This window comes from Schistocerca nitens, chromosome 5 (assembly GCF_023898315.1).
Source record: "Schistocerca nitens isolate TAMUIC-IGC-003100 chromosome 5, iqSchNite1.1, whole genome shotgun sequence".
In the NCBI taxonomy this organism is placed as follows: Eukaryota; Metazoa; Arthropoda; class Insecta; order Orthoptera; family Acrididae; genus Schistocerca; species Schistocerca nitens.
Window position 1 is genome coordinate 510881836 of NC_064618.1, and position 20802 is coordinate 510902637.

Below are 20802 nucleotides of genomic sequence, written 5' to 3' on the forward strand. Positions count from 1 at the left end.
GGAAAGGTACGCAGATGCTGGACATTGCTGTAAATGATAAGTCCACAACTGTGTCAATAAACTGTATGAAGCCTGCATACATTTTCTATGAGGCACCACCAACCACTGCTGCATCAAGACACAGCATCACAAAGAATGAACACTATAGTATCCAATAGACTTGTAACTACACATGCAATTTCCAGTCTGTTTCTGAGATGATGCTCCACTTCCTTGAAGGTGACTGGTGTAGCATCTACTACACGAGTCATGGTGTCAGTCAACATCAGTGCCAACCAGTGACAATATGTGTTTACAGTGGTGTAGTGTTGTGTATGTGGTGACAAAGGAATTATAGCTGTCAAGCAGTTTCCGAATCACACTGTGTTTTGCATATGTTCTTACAATTTCTACGTATTTATTCCTTGACATGTGAATTTTGACATGAATTTGTATGTTCCATGTTTAGTTCTTCTGTATTTACTGTCACTCCTGGTTGGAGTAGTAATGACTATCCTGCTATTCATGAAATATTCTTATGGTCAGGAATGATTTTGCTATTGGCTAAGTATTTATGATAATCTACTCATCTTCATAATGATATGTTTTATGTGCTAGTAAATACAGTCATTTGCCAATTAAGAATTTTAATCCAGCTCAGTTTTTAGTCTCAGACTAAATGAGTTACCTTAAAGGTCAATCAGCCCAAATTATGCTGAATCCGATGGTCGCATCTGGTCTAACGCCCTTTTTCTAGTTGAGGTGCATGCTCTCACACACTTTCAGAATTGAGAGAGAGAGAGAGAGAGAGAGACATGGTGGTGGTGGGGGTGGAGGGGGGGGGGTTGTAGGAATGTGGAGGAAAATGATTACAAATGAAAAGTAGCTTAAAAAATGTCAGGTGATATCACGGGCAGAGGGCTGGTGGAGACTAAGGCCAGTCTTGGGGATTGTGAGAACAGGAAGTGTGCTGAAGGAACAGTTCCCAGTTGTGTAGTGCTGAGATAGTAAAGGGGGGCAACGAGGATGGGGGGTAGGGAGAAAAAATACATGGGTACTAAAGCAGCATTTAAAGTCACTGGTCGTGTGGTGTCTGTCATTTTCAGCAACTGGACAGTCATGTTTTCAGCTGGCCACAATTTGGAAGTGGCCATTTATCAGGTATAGACAACTGCTTAGTTATCATCCTCTTGCAGAATGGTACATAGTAATTGCAGAACAGCCGGTATAAAATGTGGTTCCATAGGCATAAAGACATAACCTTCATAACACAGGAAATGCCTGTGACTGTACAGCAGTGGAAGGTGATGCATGGAGGTATAGGCCAAGTGTTGCAAATATGTTGTCCATGGGGGAATAACTCACATGTTGCAAGACTGGGAGCAGAACTATCATAGGAATGGACTAGCACATCACATAGGTTAAGTGGGTAACAGAATACCACTCTGACTGATGAAGGTGGCACATTGTGTAATATGCCTCTCATTTCAGGGCACAATATAAGATTTAAAGCCCTAGTGAAGGATGAGGTATAGTTTTCCGAGGCCTTATTGCTATTGGGTGAAAAGAGGAAGACCACAGGATGAATTGCTTGGGAAATACATTTTTGGCAATGCACTCTCCAGCTAAGCTTCACTACTCATAGCCATAGATCCAAATTTGGGTTCTGGTCCAAGACACAGTTTTAATATGTTTGATAAGCCACAATATTATTATGAAATCTAGTTCTGACTTATTGGAAAATGGTTCCATACCAAACTGATCTGCTTCACCATCAATCTGCTCCAGAGCTTCAAGAATTTCATCACATTCTGGGCAGTCCTCATCATCTGAAACCAAATTTTGGCAGAAATCACTAAGCAGTAAATACCTTGCAAGAGTAATTGCAATTAATAATTAGAGTGAACATCCACCAATGAAAAAATGATAAAGTAACAGACAAGAGATAAATAAAACAATTTAAAGATTACTCAAGTGAAACCTAATTTTCGAAAGTTATGACTGAAATCAAGACAGGTTAGAACATACAGGTAAAACATGAACATTATTATAATAGCAGTAATTGTGAATTCAGACAGACTGGGTCATAATGATAAATGTCAACCATCAGGCAAGGAGTGACTTCGCTGCTCATATGACATGTTCCAGTATTTTCCATTTCTAGATATCTACAAAAACTCAGAGAGAAAAATATTTTATAAAACATAGTAATGAGTGGCTATAGAATTCCACTTTGATTGAAAACGCCTGGCACAAACTATAATATACCTATCAGGAGTGATTGCTGCACTTAGATACAGCATTTCCAGTTGTATGTCAACGACACATACACAGATTACTGGCGTATTTCTGCAGAGTGTGGACCAAGAAGATATTTTGCCACCTGGTGGCATTACAACAAGTATAATGGTGTATTTAAATAAAAGAGAAGTTTCACAAAGCTGTGTAAATCTTAATGTTTTCCCGTATCTCCCTTGCTGACTTGGCATGAAGGAAGAAGAGGCGAGGAGGAAATGTGAAAAAATAGCTATCAAAAACATGTTACTAATGAGTTAAATAAATTGTAATGCTTAAAAATTTAATGTATTGTTAACTGCAAGAAGTGGAAGTAGTAACTTCAGATGGAAGACTGAAAATTATTGAGTCAAGAAAACTTGGAAAGAAGTTTAATATATTTATCATTTTGGCAATAATGTTGATAATTTCTAAGTATTACACATAAAACTATCCGGATCCCTCAGAAATCAAAGACACAGTTTTGAGTAATATACATCCAGTTAAGTGCAGAACTTTGCTATTGATAAAAGAACTTTTCTACAATTAAAATGGGATAATGAAACTGTTTCATCCTTAGTTTATAAGGGAAAGGACCAATGTGACAATCAGACATCTCCATTCCAAAGATTGAGCAAAAGCCACTTAAATTTTTAGCACCACAAGAAAAAATAAAGTCAGGAATTTGCACTTTGTGAAGTTCCTCTTATTCTGGACAGCATTTTATTTTCTTAAGTTTACATTTTATTGGGGTGCCCTTAAGTGGCACTAAAGAACACAACAGTAGCAAGTGAGAAGCTGTTTCCCACACAGGCATCGTTAACAGAGGGACCATATGGTGCAATAGTGAATCATTGGAGAGAGAAGATGTAAGCAAACCATGAAAAAGAATCTTTCTTGGGGACCTATATATACAGAAACCACATACATTCAGGTGTAAAACTGAGACTTTTCTTTAATAAGTATTAGCTATTCGAGTATATCTTTGGCATAATGAATGCTAGGAGGTGCCTAATTGTCATTAAAGCTTTGACACTACAATACCACTATGCAGTAAACCTGTTAAATCTGAAAATAAAATAAAGTTATTCAATTACTGATCACATATAGCAGCTATGAAGCTGTACAAAGTACACATGAGATTTCTGCTCCATGTCAGTCTCGCCACTCGGTGATTGGGTGTAATCTGAGGCTTCTCTTGGTAATAATCATTTCCACAATGCTCCCAATTTTCAGTAACTTCTGTGCTGAATTGATACAACTATTTAACAGTAAATTATTTTATAAAGTTTCCTAATAAATGTACTGGTATGGCATCTCAGGCCTTATTTCAAATAGATTAGCTACCCGCATTCCCAGTTTATATATGCAGGTTGCCTGCTTGCATCTTTGTGCACACCTAATGTGCTATAAGAACTGCTTTAAAGTACAACATCAGTGAGCGATCTATGGAGAACAGGGAGGAAGAAATCCTAAGAGCTGACTCATTAAGATAATCCAACAAAAGGTTAACTTCCTCTGTATATGTACAGCAAGTTTTCATCTATTTATCATAATTATACTGTTAGCTAATTCTGGAGATTCTACTCTCCTACTATTAATACTTCTAACGTTGGCAGCAGCACCTGTCCCATTTGCTTCTGCATGCTACCCTACTTTCAGTGATAGCCACAAGGAGCCATAAGGTTCTATCTTGCTCTCTCACTTTTCTTCTTATTATCTGTCTCTTTCATCTCCCTACCTCTCCTTATTCCTCACCCAATACCTCACCTGCTTCCTTTTTGCCTTAAAATTTTTGTTTGCATTTTTTAATAAAAAGAAACAAAGAGAATGTAAAACATTATTTTTCATAATTATTCAATTTCAAGCAATTGTTGTTAATAAACAGTTTCTTTTTCATTAGATGAAGCATGAAATATATTATAGTGTTAGCTTACAGAAGAATACAGCCAGAAGATGAGATTCTTCCAGTAATCGTTCTAGCATGCGAACATTAACAGCTTCAATTTCATCAGCTAGTTCTCGGTTGTCATCATCTATCAGCCACTCAAGGACTGACTCTTCATTCTGCAGATCACCTGAAATGAAAATTTCATTTAACAAACTTTCAGAATGAGTTGCAACAATGAATTTGCTCAATTATGGACCATACAACTTCAGATTTCACATTAATGGTTTCATTAACGATAATAATAAGAAATATCAACAATGTATGAAAACATAGATTCCTACTTACCATAAAGAAGACATGTTAAGCTGCAGACAGGCACAATTAAAAGACACTAAGCTTTCGGTCACAGCCTTCATCAGCAAAAGAGAAATACTTACCATTCATACACACAATCAAGCACACCTCATGAGCACCACTGCCAACTCTGGCATCTCAGGCCAGAATGCAACTATCACATGGGATGCAAACAGCAACCTGGAGGGGGCGGGAAGGGGAAGGGATAATTGTGTAGGGGTTGGGAGAGAGAGACGAATACTGTCTGGTAGAGTGTGCAGGGACTAGAGTGTCAACAGGAACACCATCATAAGGTTGTGGGGCAGGGAGGTGGAGAAAAAAGGAGTGAAAAAGGAGAGGAGCGGGGAAAGACGGGTGGGTGCACTGACAGAGGGTGGCAAACATAGAGGGTGGGAGACAAGAATGGAGAGGAGATGACACGCCAGAGGGGGGAAGCTGCTGGGTGGAGGGTGTTACCATTGGTTGAGTCTGGTATAATTATGGGAACAGAGAATGTGTTGTAAGGATAACTCCAATCTGTGCAGTTCAGAAAAGCTGGTAGTAGATAGGATGATCCAGATGGATTGGGTAGTGAAGCAGGCACTGAAATCAAGCATGTTATGTTCAGCTGCATGTTGTGCCACTAGGCAGTCTACTTTGCTCTTGGCCACAGTTTGGCAGTGGCTGTTCATCCTGGTGGACAGCTGGATGGCAGTCATACCAACATAAAAATCTTTGTAATGAGTGCAGCAGAGCTGGTAAATGACATAGCTGCTTTCACAGGTGGTCCAGCCCCTGATGGGTAGGATAAATCTGTAACAGGACTGGAATAGGAAGTGCTGGGTGGAGGAATTGGGGAGATCTTTCACCTGGGTCTTCCACAGGGAAATGATTCTTGTGGCAAGGGGTTGGGATTGGAGTGGCATAGGGATTGACTAGGATGTTGTGAAGGTTGGGTGGGTGATGGAACACCACTTTAGGAAGAGTGGGAAGTACGAGGCATGTTTTTTAAGTAAGGTCCGTTTTGTTGATGACACTAGTAGTTCGCGTGCATACCGCAATGAGCATGTGCGTCGTGTACCGGCATGCCTCGGGAACAACTGCGCTCAGTTTCAGCTCTGTAGCTAACCTGTATGGTTCTGTTCTGTGCTTTCAAAATGTTTAAGACTATCAACTTGCCCGCCACATGTGAGGTTTGCTCAGTGATATGGTTTTTGTCAGCAAGGAACCTGTCTGCTGCAGAAATTCATCAACAGATTTGCAAAGTGTACAGTGATACTGTTATGAGTGAAAGCAAAGTGCGTAAGTGGGTACGAGAATTCAAAGTTGGCCGTGACAACGTCCGTGATGAGGACCACCCTTCTATGATTACAGATGATTTGGTGGCTTGAGTTGAAGTGAGCATTCGTGAGAACAGGTGCTTCACAATAACAGGTCTCTCAAATGAATTTCCTCATGTGTTGAGATCAGTTCTTTGCAACATTGTTTCTGAACACCTAAAGTTTTGGAAACTGTGCTCCTGTTGGGTCCCGACACTCCTAACAGAGGACCACAAAAGTCAAAGAGTTGAGTGTGCAATGGAGTTCTCGACTCATTATCATGAAGAAGGTGATGGCTTCTTGAGTCAGATCGTAACTGAAGATGAAACATGGGTTTCGCATATCACACCCTATTCAAAGCAACAGAGCATGGAATGGAGACACACACACTCTCGTCTGTAAAGGTGATGGCCAAACAGACTCTGTCCCAGCACAAAATCATGGTGTTGGTGTTTTGGGATAGGCATGGTGTTTTGTTGGTCGACTTCATGCAACGAGGAACCAATATCAATGCAGAAGCATACTGCCAAACCCTGAGAAAGCTATGCAGAGCGATTTAAAACAAAAGACGCGGCATGCTGACAAAGACAACTGTCCTTCTCCATGGCAATGCAAGACCTCACACCACAGGTCAGACCCATGATTTATTGGACAGATTTGGCTGGGAAGTTTTAGACCACCCACCCTACAGTCCTGATCTTGCACCGAGCAATTACCATCTGTTCCACCACCTCAAACGACACCTCAGTGACAACTGTTACAATGATGACAATGATGTGAAAACGGCAGTGAACTCTTGGTTATTGGAGCAGGCAGCAAGTTTTTATGAAGAGGGTATTTTAAAATTGGTTGAGAGGTATGATACATGTTTGAACAAACTTGGCTACTATGTCGAAAAATAGAGTGAAGTATGTACTTTCTGAAAATAAATTTACTTTTTTGAAATAACCTTTCATTGTGTACTTATGTTCAAATGGACATTACTTAAAAAACACACCTTGTATCTCGGGTAGGATGTCTCTCATTTAGATGATCAAAGCTCTGGCAAAGCATGTGGTTCAGTTGTTCCAGTCCAGGGTGGTACTGGGTGATGAAAGGGACACTTCTTTGTGGCTGGTTATTGGGGTGGTGGGAGCATTGAGGCACAAGGGGAAATGGCATGGGAGATCAGTTTGCAGACTAGGTCTGGGGCATAGTGCCTGTCTGTGAAGGCCTTGGTGAGACTTTCAGCATGATGAGCAAGGGAGTTCTTGTCACTGCAGATACACCATCCCTGGGTGGCCAGGCTGTATGGGATGGACTTTATGGTGTGAAAGGGATGACAGGTGTTGAAATACATTTACTGTTATAGGGTGACGGCTTAAATTTGGACAGAGATGCAGATGGAGCCATCAGAGTGGAGGAAATCAACAGGATGGCATAGGAGGGTGCCTCAGATTTGTTTGTATACCTTACCTTCAAAGGAGAAGTAGTTGTGCATTAGATAAAGTTAGTAAGGTGTGTGAGGAAAGAGGTGGTGGCTTTGGAGTCTGAAGGACATTGAGAAAGGTAGTGTTCAGTATCAGTAAGACCACGGGCATGATGAATATTGGTGGGATGAGTGGAGAGTCGGTAAAGGAAGTGGTTGGTGTTTTTGACATGGAAGTCTAGCTTAAGGCTGTTGGGTGGAGGTGTTGGTCTATCATGGCTGAAAATCCTGAGGGAGCACAACAACCAGCCACAATGGGGCATCTAGGATTGTTGAGCTTGTGGATTTTGGGGAGCAGGTAGAATATGGGTGTGTGGGGTGTCATGTCATAGGAGTGAGGAGGGAAAGTGAATTCAGGGGAGTGATTCTTAGAAGGACCTAAGGCTTTAAGCAGGGATTGGAGGTTGTTTTGGACTTCTTGGATGGGATCACTCTGGCAGAATTTGTATGTGGAGGAGTCAGATAATTGGTGGAGACTTTCTGCCAGGTAGTACTGTGATTCATAACAACAGTTGTGGAGCCTTTTCTGTGGATAGGATGATTAGGTTAGGATTTGTTTTTGAGGTTGTGTATGACTACTCTTTCTTCTACTAAATGAAGGTACCTTGGGAAGGATGGTGAGCTTAAACTGGAAGTAACAAATTCCTAGAAGCGGAACAGTTGGTGGATAGATAGGAGGGGGAGGAGGGGGGCATCACAGTTAGATGGTGGTAAGAACTGGAAGAGACAGGGTTCAATGTTGGAAGTAGGGTGGTTTTGGTTGGAGGGACTGGCAGAAGAGAAGTGCTTCCACTGCAGGGACCAGGAGAAGGAGGGTAGGTCTTTGACAAGTTCAGATGGTTAAATTTAGGTGTAGGGCTAAAGGTGGGAGCAGAGGCCTTGGGAGAGGGCTGATACTTCTGTCCAGCTGACAGTCTTTGGTGGAAAGGTTAACAACAGTGTTGCGGGGATGTTTTGGCTCTGGATTAGGTAGAGTCGGTGGGGAGTTTTCAGGAATGTGGCATGTTGAAAAGGTCAGCTAGGCAGGCTTAAGGTGCTATTAGGTGTGGACAAGGAAGAACACTGTGGGTATGGCACGGGTTGGGTCTAGCATACTGCCCCAAGTGCTGGAGAACTAGGTATTCAATTTCAGATATGTGATGTATGGAGTAGGGATTGCAAAGTTTTAGTATCTGTGGAGGGAGAAGAGGTAGTTGGTGTACCTGTGTCATGGAGATATGTTATTGCAGTCCTAGGTTTTGTGCGGACCAGGGATTGGTGGAATCTGAGTAGGTGTAGGTCATTCTGAAGGAGAGTGGGGTCCAGAAAAAGAAATCTTTATGAATAAACAAGGGGGGGGGGGGGGGGGATTCCATGGTTTAGGCAGCATTTGAGAAATAGGATGAGGGACTGGGTTTCAGCCAGGAAAAGGGATACTTTACTGAACTGGTGAGGAAGATGGAGAAGGGTCCATAGTGGCAGGAAATGGGAATGATGCAGAAATGGGCACAATAGGTGTCGATTGTTGTGGGAGGAGCTGGAGAAGCAAAAAAATGCATAAAAACATGTAAAAAACATGTAAAGACACATTAAGATGCCAGATATATAAAAATGTGCACAAATACATAAAAATACATAAAAATACACACAAATGTGTGAAACCATGTGAAACCACATAAAAATATGCACAAATACATTAAAAACATACAGAAACATGGGAGAAAAGAATGATGATGTATGGGAGTGTGTGTGTGTTGCAATAAAGGCAGAGTGGGGGAGGTGGATGGTTTAGGCTGCAGATCGAAAGTTCATGTGGCATGGGTAGGTATGGATAATAAAACATTAATGTATGCCAGGATGAGGGATGAAGTCGGATGAACAGAAATAAATATAATTATAACTATCAGAGGAAAGAATCTGGGGTATCAGATACTGCATTAACAATCAGTGTGGTCATGAAGTCTGTGTTGTGCGCAGACGATCATTGATACAGTGTGGCTCAGTAGTAGAGGCATTTGGGAAGGCAGAGAATAATGGACATTGAGAAGAGCAATGCTTTAGAGAAGAGTAACAAAGGAAAACACCACACCATTGTAGGATGGAAGAAAGGCCATTCAGCAAAATCAAACACAGGAAACTCCAGGTAGGAATATCAGCAATGTAGGAAAAGATAATTGCTACTTACTGCAAAGAAGACAAGTTAAGCTGCAGACAGGCACAATTAAAAGACACTTGCATAAAGCTTTCAGCCATAGCCTTCAACAGCAAAAGAGAAATGCACCCCATTCATACACACAAGCAAGCACACCTCATACACACATGACTGCCAACTCCAACATCTCGGGTGGGAAAGCAACTATCACGAGGGATGCAAGCAGCAGTCTGGAGGGAGCAGGGCAGGGGAACAGATAGCAGTGTATGGGTGGGAAGAGATTGCTGCTTGCATCCCACATGACAGTTGCTTTCCAGCCCAAGTTGCAGGAGCTGGTGGCCATGTGTACACGAGGCGTGCTTGCTTGTGTATATGAATGATGTATGGTTCTCTTTTGCTGATAAAGGCTGCAGCCGAAAGCATTATGTAAGTGTCTTTTAATTGTGCCTGTCTGCAGATTAACATGTCATCTTTGCGGTAAGTAGCAATCTATCTTTCCTACATAGTTGATATTTCTACTTCGAGTTTCCATTGTTTGATAATAAGAAGAAAGTAATTTAGAAAATAAAATGTAAGTGAGGTGAGCATGCATATCAGATGGGGGGGGGGATTACTAATGTTTATGGTACTGCAAACCAGACCAGAAGCTAACCAGTCACATTCTGTATAGCATATTATGGGACAGAGCCGATGATCATTCTCATTTGGGTCAGGAAAGTTGACTAACATTGATTAATGTCCATTGGGTATCCATGAGCAGTTTCCTGCTGGGTGAGAACACCTTTCTGACAAAGGAATAGTTATGGAATAGGCTTGATCACATTCTTGATGTAACCTGCAATGATTAATGTTTCCTCAACTAACACCTGAGGTATAAAGTCAGAGATGTATCCATGAGCAGTTTCCTGCTGGGTGAGAACACCTTTCTGACAAAGGTATAGTTATGGAATAGGCTTGATCACATTACATTCTTGATGGAACCTGCAATGATTAATGTTTCCTCAACTAACACCTGAGGTATAAAGTCAGGATAAACAACCAACAAGTGATGCCATTTGCCACTCCCTGATACAAGACCGTTGATGCTGCTGTTCGCACACATTCATTCACTAATGGTCATAATTGAAACCAAAACAGAATCTGCTGTCATTAGTACCCACAACTTGGTACTATTCATCCCTTCACTTTTTTCTTTAGTTGTCTCACTGGAGGCAGTCTACATGATGATCAATGGTGGACAGAAGTCAAGTGACAGTCTTGTCCAAAGCCCAGCTTCCACCTAACAATTGCTGTCAGTCCTACTTGTCACTCTTTGCTTTTGTGTTGTCTTCCACACAGACACCAATTACTACCAATCTAATGTTGTAATCCAGGCACGTATCTCTGTGTGTATGTTGCTGCCATCTACAATCCAGGAGATGAGCATGTGCACCTACTGTAGACTACAAGCACAAAAATTATACACAGCATATGTCCAGCAATTCTTAGAAAAGACTTGGTTCTTGCAAGCCATCAGCACAATCTAGATGAAATTCAGCTGACCACATGACTTGTCACAATGGAAAACTGATACCTTATCTTCCCAAAATGGGGGAGAGTATGTGGATCAAGTCTGAAGAATTTTGTAAAAATAAGGACTTATGCCACCAAGTGACCAACACCAGAACAGTGCAAAAAACTATTTAAATCAGTTTCTTCACTTACTGTATGATCCTTACCCTTCAAAAGTAGGCAATCACTAATGTTTTGTGGTAAAGCAACAGAACAGCGAAATATTTGTGTAATAGATGTTTGATGTTAGAACAGAATGCAGAAAACACATGCAAAATATGATGTCGGTACATCTCAAACAGTAGTCGTTCACAAGTATATGGATACCATGCAGAGGTGTAAATAAAGAACAAGCACAGCAGATTTCAACTGAAAGGTATAGCATTCGCAAATATGTACCATTGCCCTTATAACACCTGTTGTATTTCAAGGATGCATTTTTCTACTAAAGTAGAAAATTAGAATGTTACACAACCCACTAATTTGAAGGTTTTAGAGATTGTAAACATCATAAAGTAATGAAACGTATCTTCACATCAGAAGAATGAGACTGATAGGGAGAATATCTTCTTACAAAACACTGAAAGACTTGAAGTGTGGAGTAGTATAACTTGTACTACATCAAAATTTTGCTACATATTTTGGATACAAAGCCAAGAAGGGTAATATATTAGGCCTGATACATGCAGTAAGGTACATCAACTAATACCATGTTAGAAGAACCCAGGAACCTTATGTGTCACCAAACATGAGTATTTACAGCATGTACACGAAATATCATGAAAAAATTGATTTTTGAGCAAAAATACAATAAAATGCAAAACTTCTGAGGTAACTAGTGTGAATGGAGCTTCAGTAATAAGCTAAGGGCTGGAACGGGTTTTGACAAATACACATTCCACCCATAAAATATGGAAACAATGTAAAACAAGAGTGCAAAATTTATATGTGTGACACACCAGTTTACTTGCAAAATTGTGACTACATCTTTGAATTCGTGAAATCTTCTCGGGTGATCAGCCGAGTAAAGGCGTCATCTTCTCGCAACGTTTCGAAGGGTTTCGTACCCATCATCTTCAAGCGAAGTGTCGAGATGCTGTGTTGCGCGGTCCTATAAAGGCTCCTGGACCAGTGACTGATTCCGGGCGCCGACCAATCAGGTACCTGCGGAATCGGCCACCGCGCCAGTGGTGGGGGGTTCGCGGCGCGGACCGGGCGTCGAGTCCCTGCCGGTTCCTAATACGTCTGTGGCCGCTACCGTCTTCGTGCCGGAGCGTTCTCTTCTAATTTTAGTTATTGCGGGATTCCAAGCTGCACTGAGTTGGAAACCAGTGTCTCGATTGATCAGGTTGCTGTTCAACCGAATTTCTACAGCCTCTTTGAAAACTGAATCCCAAAATCCTTTAGCGTCACACAGCTTCTTCGTACCCTCAAAGAGGAAGGTGTGTCCTTCGTTAAGGCTATGTTCCGCTACCGCCGATTTTTCTGTCTGACCAAGGCGTACATTTCTAATGTGTTCCGAGCGCCTCTGCGTGATGCAGTGCTGCGTTTGTCCGATGTATTTCGTACCACATTCACATTCAATACTGTATACGCCCGGAGTCTGCAGTCCTAGGTGGTCTTTGACTGAGCCAAGTATGTCCTTAATTTTACTTGGGGCATGAAAAATTGTCTTGATGTTGTGTTTCTCCAGAATGCGGGCAATCTTGGCTGTTGGCGGTCCCGCGTATGGTAGAAATGCCAGGCATCTGGTCTCATCTTCTTCTTATGGTGTGTCTGCCTTCCTGCTCTTGTGTAGGGCGTGCGAGATTTGCGTCTTATTATAACCGTTGCTGCGGAAGGTTGTCCTTAGGTGTTGTAACTCTGCAGGTAGGCTGTCATCATCACAGATAGACTTGGCCCTGTGCACAAGTGTGTTAAGCACTGAGTTGCGTTGTGCTGGGTGGTGGCAACTCTGTGCATGAAGGTATAAATCCGTATGTGTCTTCTTCCTATACACAGCGTGACCCAAGGTGCCATCAGGGTGCCTCTTGATTAGAATGTCAAGGAAGGGCAAGCTTCCGTTTTCTTCCACCTCCATGGTGAATTGTATGTTGCTGTGTATGCTGTTGAGATGTCGCAGGAAGTCTTGCAGGTTCTCTCTGCCATGTGGCCACACGACAAAAGTGTCATCCACATATCTGTAAAAGGCTTTAGGTTTCAATGGGGCGGTGTCCAGGGCTATGTCTTCAAAGTGCTCCATGTAAAGATAGCGATGCCTGGAGCTAAGGGGGACCCCATGGCTACACCATCCACTTGTTCATAAAATTTGCCTCCACACTTAAAGTAGGTGTTTGTTAACACATGCGCCTTAGCTCCAGGCATCTTTACATGGAGCACTTTGAAGACATAGCCCTGGACACCGCCCCATTGAAACCTAAAGCCTTTTACAGATATGTGGATGACACTTTTGTCGTGTGGCCACATGGCAGAGAGAACCTGCAAGACTTCCTGCGACATCTCAACAGCATACACAGCAACATACAATTCACCATGGAGGTGGAAGAAAATGGAAGCTTGCCCTTCCTTGACATTCTAATCAAGAGGCACCCTGATGGCACCTTGGGTCACGCTGTGTATAGGAAGAAGACACATACGGATTTATACCTTCATGCACAGAGTTGCCACCACCCAGCACAACGCAACTCAGTGCTTAACACACTTGTGCACAGGGCCAAGTCTATCTGTGATGATGACAGCCTACCTGCAGAGTTACAACACCTAAGGACAACCTTCCGCAGCAACGGTTATAATGAGACGCAAATCTCGCGCGCCCTACACAAGAGCAGGAAGGCAGACACACCAGAAGAAGAAGATGAGACCTGATGCCTGGCATTTCTACCATACGCGGGACCGCCAACAGCCAAGATTGCCCGCATTCTGGAGAAACGCAACATCAAGACAATTTTTCATGCCCCAAGTAAAATTAAGGACATACTTGGCTCAGTCAAAGACCACCTAGGACTGCAGACTCCGGGCGTATACAGTATTGAATGTGAATGTGGTACGAAATACATCGGACAAACGCAGCGCTGCATCACGCAGAGGCGCTCGGAACACATTAGAAATGTATGCCTTGGTCAGACAGAAAAATCGGCGGTAGCGGAACATAGCCTTAACAAAGGACACACCTTCCTCTTTGAGGGTACGAAGAAGCTGTGTGACGCTAAAGGATTTTGGGATTCAGTTTTCAAAGAGGCTGTAGAAATTCGGTTGAACAGCAACCTGATCAATCGAGACACTGGTTTCCAACTCAGTGCAGCTTGGAATCCCGCAATAACTAAAATTAGAAGAGAACGCTCCGGCACGAAGACGGTAGCGGCCACAGACGTATTAGGAACCGGCAGGGACTCGACGCCCGGTCCGCGCCGCGAAGCCCCCACCACTGGCGCGGCGGCCGATTCCGCAGGTACCTGATTGGTCGGCGCCCGGAATAAGTCACTGGTCCAGGAGCCTTTATAGGACCGTGCAACACAGCATCTCAACACTTCGCTTGAAGATGATGGGTACGAAACCCTGCGAAACGTTGCGAGAAGACGACGCCTTTACTTGGCTGATCACCCGAGAAGATTTCACGAATGGAATACGCCGAGAAAGTCTCAAATTACATCTTTGAATGAAAATATAATACCACTGTATGTTCTGTCAAAATGAATATACAAGTTGTAAGCAAATCATAAACATATCAGGACAGAGAATAGAGTGGCATGTTGATGTCTGTGAGTTAATAATTGCAATTTTCAACATGTGTCACTGTGTAATGGGCTCAGTGTAACTCACTGTATCTGCCTTTCGGTCACATTTAACAGCCACAATGACAATATACAGATATGTTTCACATCATGTTTCAGTTTTATTATGTGCTCGTAACATTATACCTACAACATTACCCTAGCTCTTGTGATAGCTTACAAAGTATATTTGCAGCATGTATTGTGACTCCTAATGTTATTTTAATGCCAGTTTTCATGTATGCAGTGCTGTAGGTGCAATGCTCATTCCAGCTCTTCCTAAAAATTTGGTTCATGAAATTGTTTCTATCATACTGTGTATGTATAAAATATTTATCCTACTTTCACTTTATTCGGATAGTTTACCATATTTTTATTGCTGTATTTACCATAGATATCTTATTTCCTTGACACTGAAAATTTCAAATCTTTACATTCTGCTTATTAGGATGTTACTTTCCTTAATTTTTCTTTTAGTGGACTCCCCCTGAACAGTCTACACACACATATACAGAAAGGAAATAATTTTTTTCTAAAAATATGCCAGAACTATAAAACATAAACAATTTCTGTTTTATTGCAGGAATTACCATTATCTATTTAGTGTCAATATTAATTATCATTGCATTCAGTGGAATGTCCAAGTAAATGGACTCATGGATGCTATCCACTAACCCTCTTATGAGGATGACCTCATTAAATTGAGGGAGAACCCTGAACTCATGTCATTTGACCACAGGGACCTTCCTCCCTATTAGGACAGACTGTAATTTGTAAAATTATTGTTACAATAAATAGAAAACAAACATTGTATGAGGCATACATCCTTGTGCAGTTACAATATAATCACTGCAGTTTGATCAGTAACAAGTTTTACAAAGTTTCAATAGTGCAGACTGCCAATAGTGAATTTCAATCCAGATTTCAGAGAATGATGTGATTTGGCCCTGCAACTTATTTCTGAATGTGTGAGTTCTTGCTTTATATCTCCTGTAAGCTTGCTAAAACACTTTTGTCCAAGATATACACCCACAACTGCAATTATATGTGACAGGAAAACATGTACAAATATGCCAACACAAGGCAAAATTGAAGATTAATAACTGGTACTGATGTCGAAACAAATAACTTCTCATCCATTATTCCATGTAGCATAGCATTCAGGCTATCACAGTTTGCATGATAGCCATAGTCTTTTCAGACATTAATTCTGTGTATGTGGCAAACCTTTGTCCATCCTTTTCCCCCTTATCTTTGGACCCTATTATCTCTTTCAGTCTGTATCACTCTCATTCTCTTGTATCTTCAAGTGTGCATCTTCGTGCATCTCTGCATCACCCTTCCTTTGTATTTTCCTGTTTCCCCTTTGCTTCTCTATTCTTCCTCTTTCATGTATTCATTCACCATGTTCCACAGTTACCATCAAAAAGGGGACACTTCAGGGATTTAGAATGAGTCATGTTATACATTACCATAAGACAAAGTAACATCTGTATACTGTATTAACAATAAACTGCCACTAGAGTGCTTAATGCAACTCATGCTTGTGCCATATATATGTAGCTAGGTAAATTAATAATAAAACTGCTAACATTATATTTACATGATTGCAATGGCATTTTTCATAGATAATATTTTTTACATCAATAATATGTACTGATCTCTAATTATTGTATACTACCAACCTGCCCCAGCTTCATATGGGCAGCAATAAGTACCTATAGCCAGACGACTTATCTGGCACAGCATGAATACATTATATACACAAACCTTCCTTGTGAAACAGTCTATCTATTAGCAAAACCCCTACAGTAGTTATTTCACATACAGACAGAAAAATAGCTAATCAATGTTCAGCCAATTTGCTCAAATTATTTATAAATTATACACACAAACCATCCTTATACATTAGTCTATCTACTATAGAAACCATATAAAAATCTCTATAGTAGATCCTGCAATCACCCTTCACATACTGACAGAGAAACATGGTGGGGGACTTTAATTTAGTAGTATTTTACTCATCATACAGCTTTAAAACAAAAACTGTTACTTGTCAGTATTATGAAGGGGGTAGATTTCTACTTGCCATATAGTGGAGATACTGAGTCACAGATAGGTGCAACAAAACAGACTGCTATACAAGTAAGCTTGTGGCCAAAAGGCCTTCTTCTGGATCAGACAGCACACACCCATTTTCTACTCCAGAAGAAGGCCTTTTGAACAAACTCTTACTTATTTAGCAGTGTTTCTGTTATGCCTATCTGCAAACCACCATTCCTACAATATAGTGAGTAGCAATCTATCCTTTTCATAATATCGTCACTCTTCCATCTTGGATTTTTCAACATTATTACTTGCCTTGTAGTTAACAAAACTTTTCAATGTCTAGATATTCAGATAATTTGTACAAAAGAGTGGCTAATGAGGTATGTTTTTAATTTTCTTTTGAACTGGTAGGGATTCCATATTTCTTGCTTTATGTTAGGTGCGAGCTTGATGAATATCTTACTGCCAGAGTAGATAACTTGATTCCAAACCGTGAACAAGGAGGCAAAGTATATTTTCTCTTCTTTTTTTGTCTCTTCTTTCAACTTTTACATTTCTCTTCTCTTTAGTAGTCTGTTTTTCATACTGGCTTTAGCTCTATTATGATATGCAGGTAGTTTTCAAATGAGTTTCAAAAGGGAAATACACACAGCTAATTAGTAATGTCACAGAGATCTCATAAGCAGTTGCTATGCTATTATCAGTGGATGGATGTAGATGTAGTATGACAGTTTCACTTTACATGAACTTAGTTTCCAAATGTTGGTCAGGATGCTAAACATGCATAAGAATGAAAAAAAAATAATAAAACCAAGACAAAGAAAAGAAAAAAGGAAAAGAGAAATATAAGTGTTCCATAAAAATATGACTTATCATGCATTTAAACTATTTTGAAGACATACCTTCAAAAAGTAAAGGGTTTCCATTTCTGAAATACACCAGTGCTGGAAACGTTTTTATTGAATATCTCTTGGCTAGTTGTGGATCTAGAATTTTGACCATATGTATGCCAAAGACATCACATTCATCATCTATGTGTTCCAGGCCCTCTATTATCTCATCACAGATGTGACAGTTTGCCTTATCTTCAAATAGAAAACAGCTCATTAATTTAGTAATATTTTAAAATAGCAATAACTTTTCAAAATGTGTCTTTAATTGGATGTGCAAACTCACAAAAATAAACTGCTAAATACTGAGTTTTTTCAACCATTTCTTCCAGCATCACTCTTGTTATAAGTTCAATACGGTCTTCAGTCTTCTGCGTAATAAGCCACTGAAGAACTTCTTCTTCCTCTGCTAAATCACCTGAAATATTTCGTTATTATAACATTTTGCAGGATCAAAAACAACTGTTGCTGAAACAGAATGTTTATTACAGTGGATAAATATTCCAAAATTTCGAGATTTCTATCTGCTGCACATACATCTTTTTATCTGTATACAGTTGTCCCACCAGTCTGTAACTTATTACTATTATCAAGGTAACATCAGTTATTTGAGATAATATGGGCTTGTCTTTACAAAAACATACTAACTGATTTATATTCATATTTAGTGCTCTTAATTTAATTTTTCTGTGTTTAAAATTGCTAGATTAATGTGTAGTTGACTCTGTAGTGTATTTTTATGCAGCTACAACTGACACTGTCATCTGACTCAGTTTCAAGCAGGGAACATTAAATAACACATGGTACTGCATCAGATCTCAAGGTAACATTTGGTTGTCTGCTGTGCGCAGAGTGATAGACTAAATGCCCAGTGCTTATACAGCAGTTTGAACCTTCGTTTTTTGTATAAGTGCTCATTGTTTAAAAGCTACCAGAGGTTATTTCTATTATCTTACTTTATTCTTTGTAGATGATAACTTTATTAGTGTAGCCTCTATGTTATCTACAGAGCAGCTGTCGTTGACTTTTATTTCTGGTTGCTAGGAGCTGCTTGTAATATCTCAGCTAACCCTGACTACTTGGTAAAATACATTCTTTCAAAGTACTGCATAGTAATAAATGGACAGGGCCCATGCTTACTGTTAGTAGACACAAGGGAAATCTGTCAGTAAACAGCTAGAGGCCACATAGGCCATCATCAACAGGCTTCAGGCAGCTGCTCTATGCTGCTCTGAGACACCCGTGAAAACTTGTGGCATTTCTGCTGCCTCTGATCCCTCTAAGTCATTGCCTCTACCAATTTGTGTGACATGACTGCTTTGTTATCACCCAAGGATGATTGGTGGGCAGTGGTGGCTTTGCTTATCTCAGAGCATAAGGCAAATGTTGGTACCGGTCGCATGGCTACCTTTTTACACCTTATCAACAGGTATGAGGTACTCCCCACTGTTGATAGCACGTCTGAGACAACATGAAATGCCCTGACTATTGAGCCTTTGTCCAATAGTCCAAACAAGCGCAGAAGACGGGTACATCGGCCATTCATTGCTTCAACATTATCCACATAACAGAGCCCTTCAGAAAAATAGTACACAGGTCACAAAAGAGACCAATTTGCAATTACGGTTGCCAGGAAATCTTATTTAAGAATTAGAAGAAACTCAATCAGCAGCTCTATTTAAGAGCATCGGGTGCAGTCAGCTGCAAATCATAGCTCGTGTCAGTGTGAATGATACTTAATCGCTGGGTTCTGCCATCATCTTTGGTTCCATAGAAGACTGTCTAATGGTAACCTCCCACAGACATGGGGTGACAGTGTGGCTCATGATTTGTAGCACTGCAGTGAGGACAGAACACAGTTCTCTGGTTCTAAACTGAATGAGGGCTTAAACAAGAACAAAGACAATTCTGCAATGATTTCAGACACAGATTTCTTACCCTCCACAATCAGTTGAAGAACTGTAACTCCCTTCTCCCTACCTCCCTTAGGCCAGGGAAGCACTAAACTGAGGAAATGACTACTTGGATAGCAGAGTATGTGTACTATGCAAATGCTCTTTTTAGGTTAGTGGAACCCTTCCATAGGCTTGATGAAGAATTACTTGTATATTCCATAATTGAACAAAGATACATATACTTCTGCCATGTTAATCACAGAAGAGAATATTCATCCTTGCAGATCAGAAAGAAGTAATACTGATGTGGTATTAGTTAACTGCATGAATGTTTCACCTATTGAAGATAATAATTTCCTCTGTAGTACTAGAACGAGAAGCAGGTAGAAACAAGACTTGAAAGTTGACTGAAAATTCAGAGTGCAATTTATATCACAAGAATCAGTTAGGCACCATAGGTAATAACATATTTATTGCCATAAAAAACTTGATAACATTTAGTGAGGTTATTGCACGATCTGAATATGAAAAAATCTGGTTCAATGTGAGCATCAAAGACAGCTGAAACATTTATAGACCACCTGCCTCAGTACGTGTAGTGCTGTAATATTTAAGAAAATAACCTGGAATACATAACAGGTAAATTTAATGATCATGCTATTGTAATATAGGGAGGTTTCAACTCGCCAGCTACTGACTGAGAGATCCACATCAGTAGAACTAGAGCCGTGACAAGGATCTGAGTGAGACTATTCTATAGGTCTTTACTAAAAATTACTTTTAGTGATTAGTTAGAGAACTAACTTATGGGAGCAACAGGTTAGCAACAGCCTAACCCTCATCCTGCCATCCAGATTTAGGTTTTCTGTAATTTACCTGAAGCACTCCAGGTGAATTCTGGGATGGTTCCTTTCAAATATAACATAGCTGAATTCCTTCCCCGTCCTTTCATAATCCAAGTTTGTGCTCCATCTCTAACAACCACACTGATAATGGGACATTAAACTCCAGTCTTCCTTCCTTTTTTACATATATTTCAACTAAAAGTGCAGAGAAACACTCATTGACCATACGGCTGTTATAACATCAATGACTGCAGATGTTGTAAACAATTTTAAGAAAGGTAAGGAAATATTTTTCCTTAACAAATGTGGTGGCAAACAGTTTGCAGATTACCTGAGCAGTCAACATAAAAATTCATCACTGGGGACAAAGATATGAAACACCAATGGGTAAAATTCAAAAATATTGT

The 20802-nt window shown here is 40.5% G+C and overlaps 1 protein-coding gene across 1 annotated transcript in view; it reads right to left on the reverse strand.

Annotated features, from left to right (window-relative positions):
* LOC126260960 (uncharacterized) overlaps positions 1-20802 on the reverse strand; it is a 473264-nt gene that overhangs the window by 32495 nt on the left and 419967 nt on the right. Inside the window, exons 29-32 of the mRNA XM_049958484.1 lie at positions 17942-18073; positions 17668-17850; positions 4191-4331; positions 1734-1808 (exon numbers count right to left, since the gene is read on the reverse strand). Of these exons, the coding sequence (XP_049814441.1) occupies positions 1734-1808; positions 4191-4331; positions 17668-17850; positions 17942-18073 (531 nt within the window). The remainder of the gene's footprint in view (positions 1-1733; positions 1809-4190; positions 4332-17667; positions 17851-17941; positions 18074-20802) is intronic.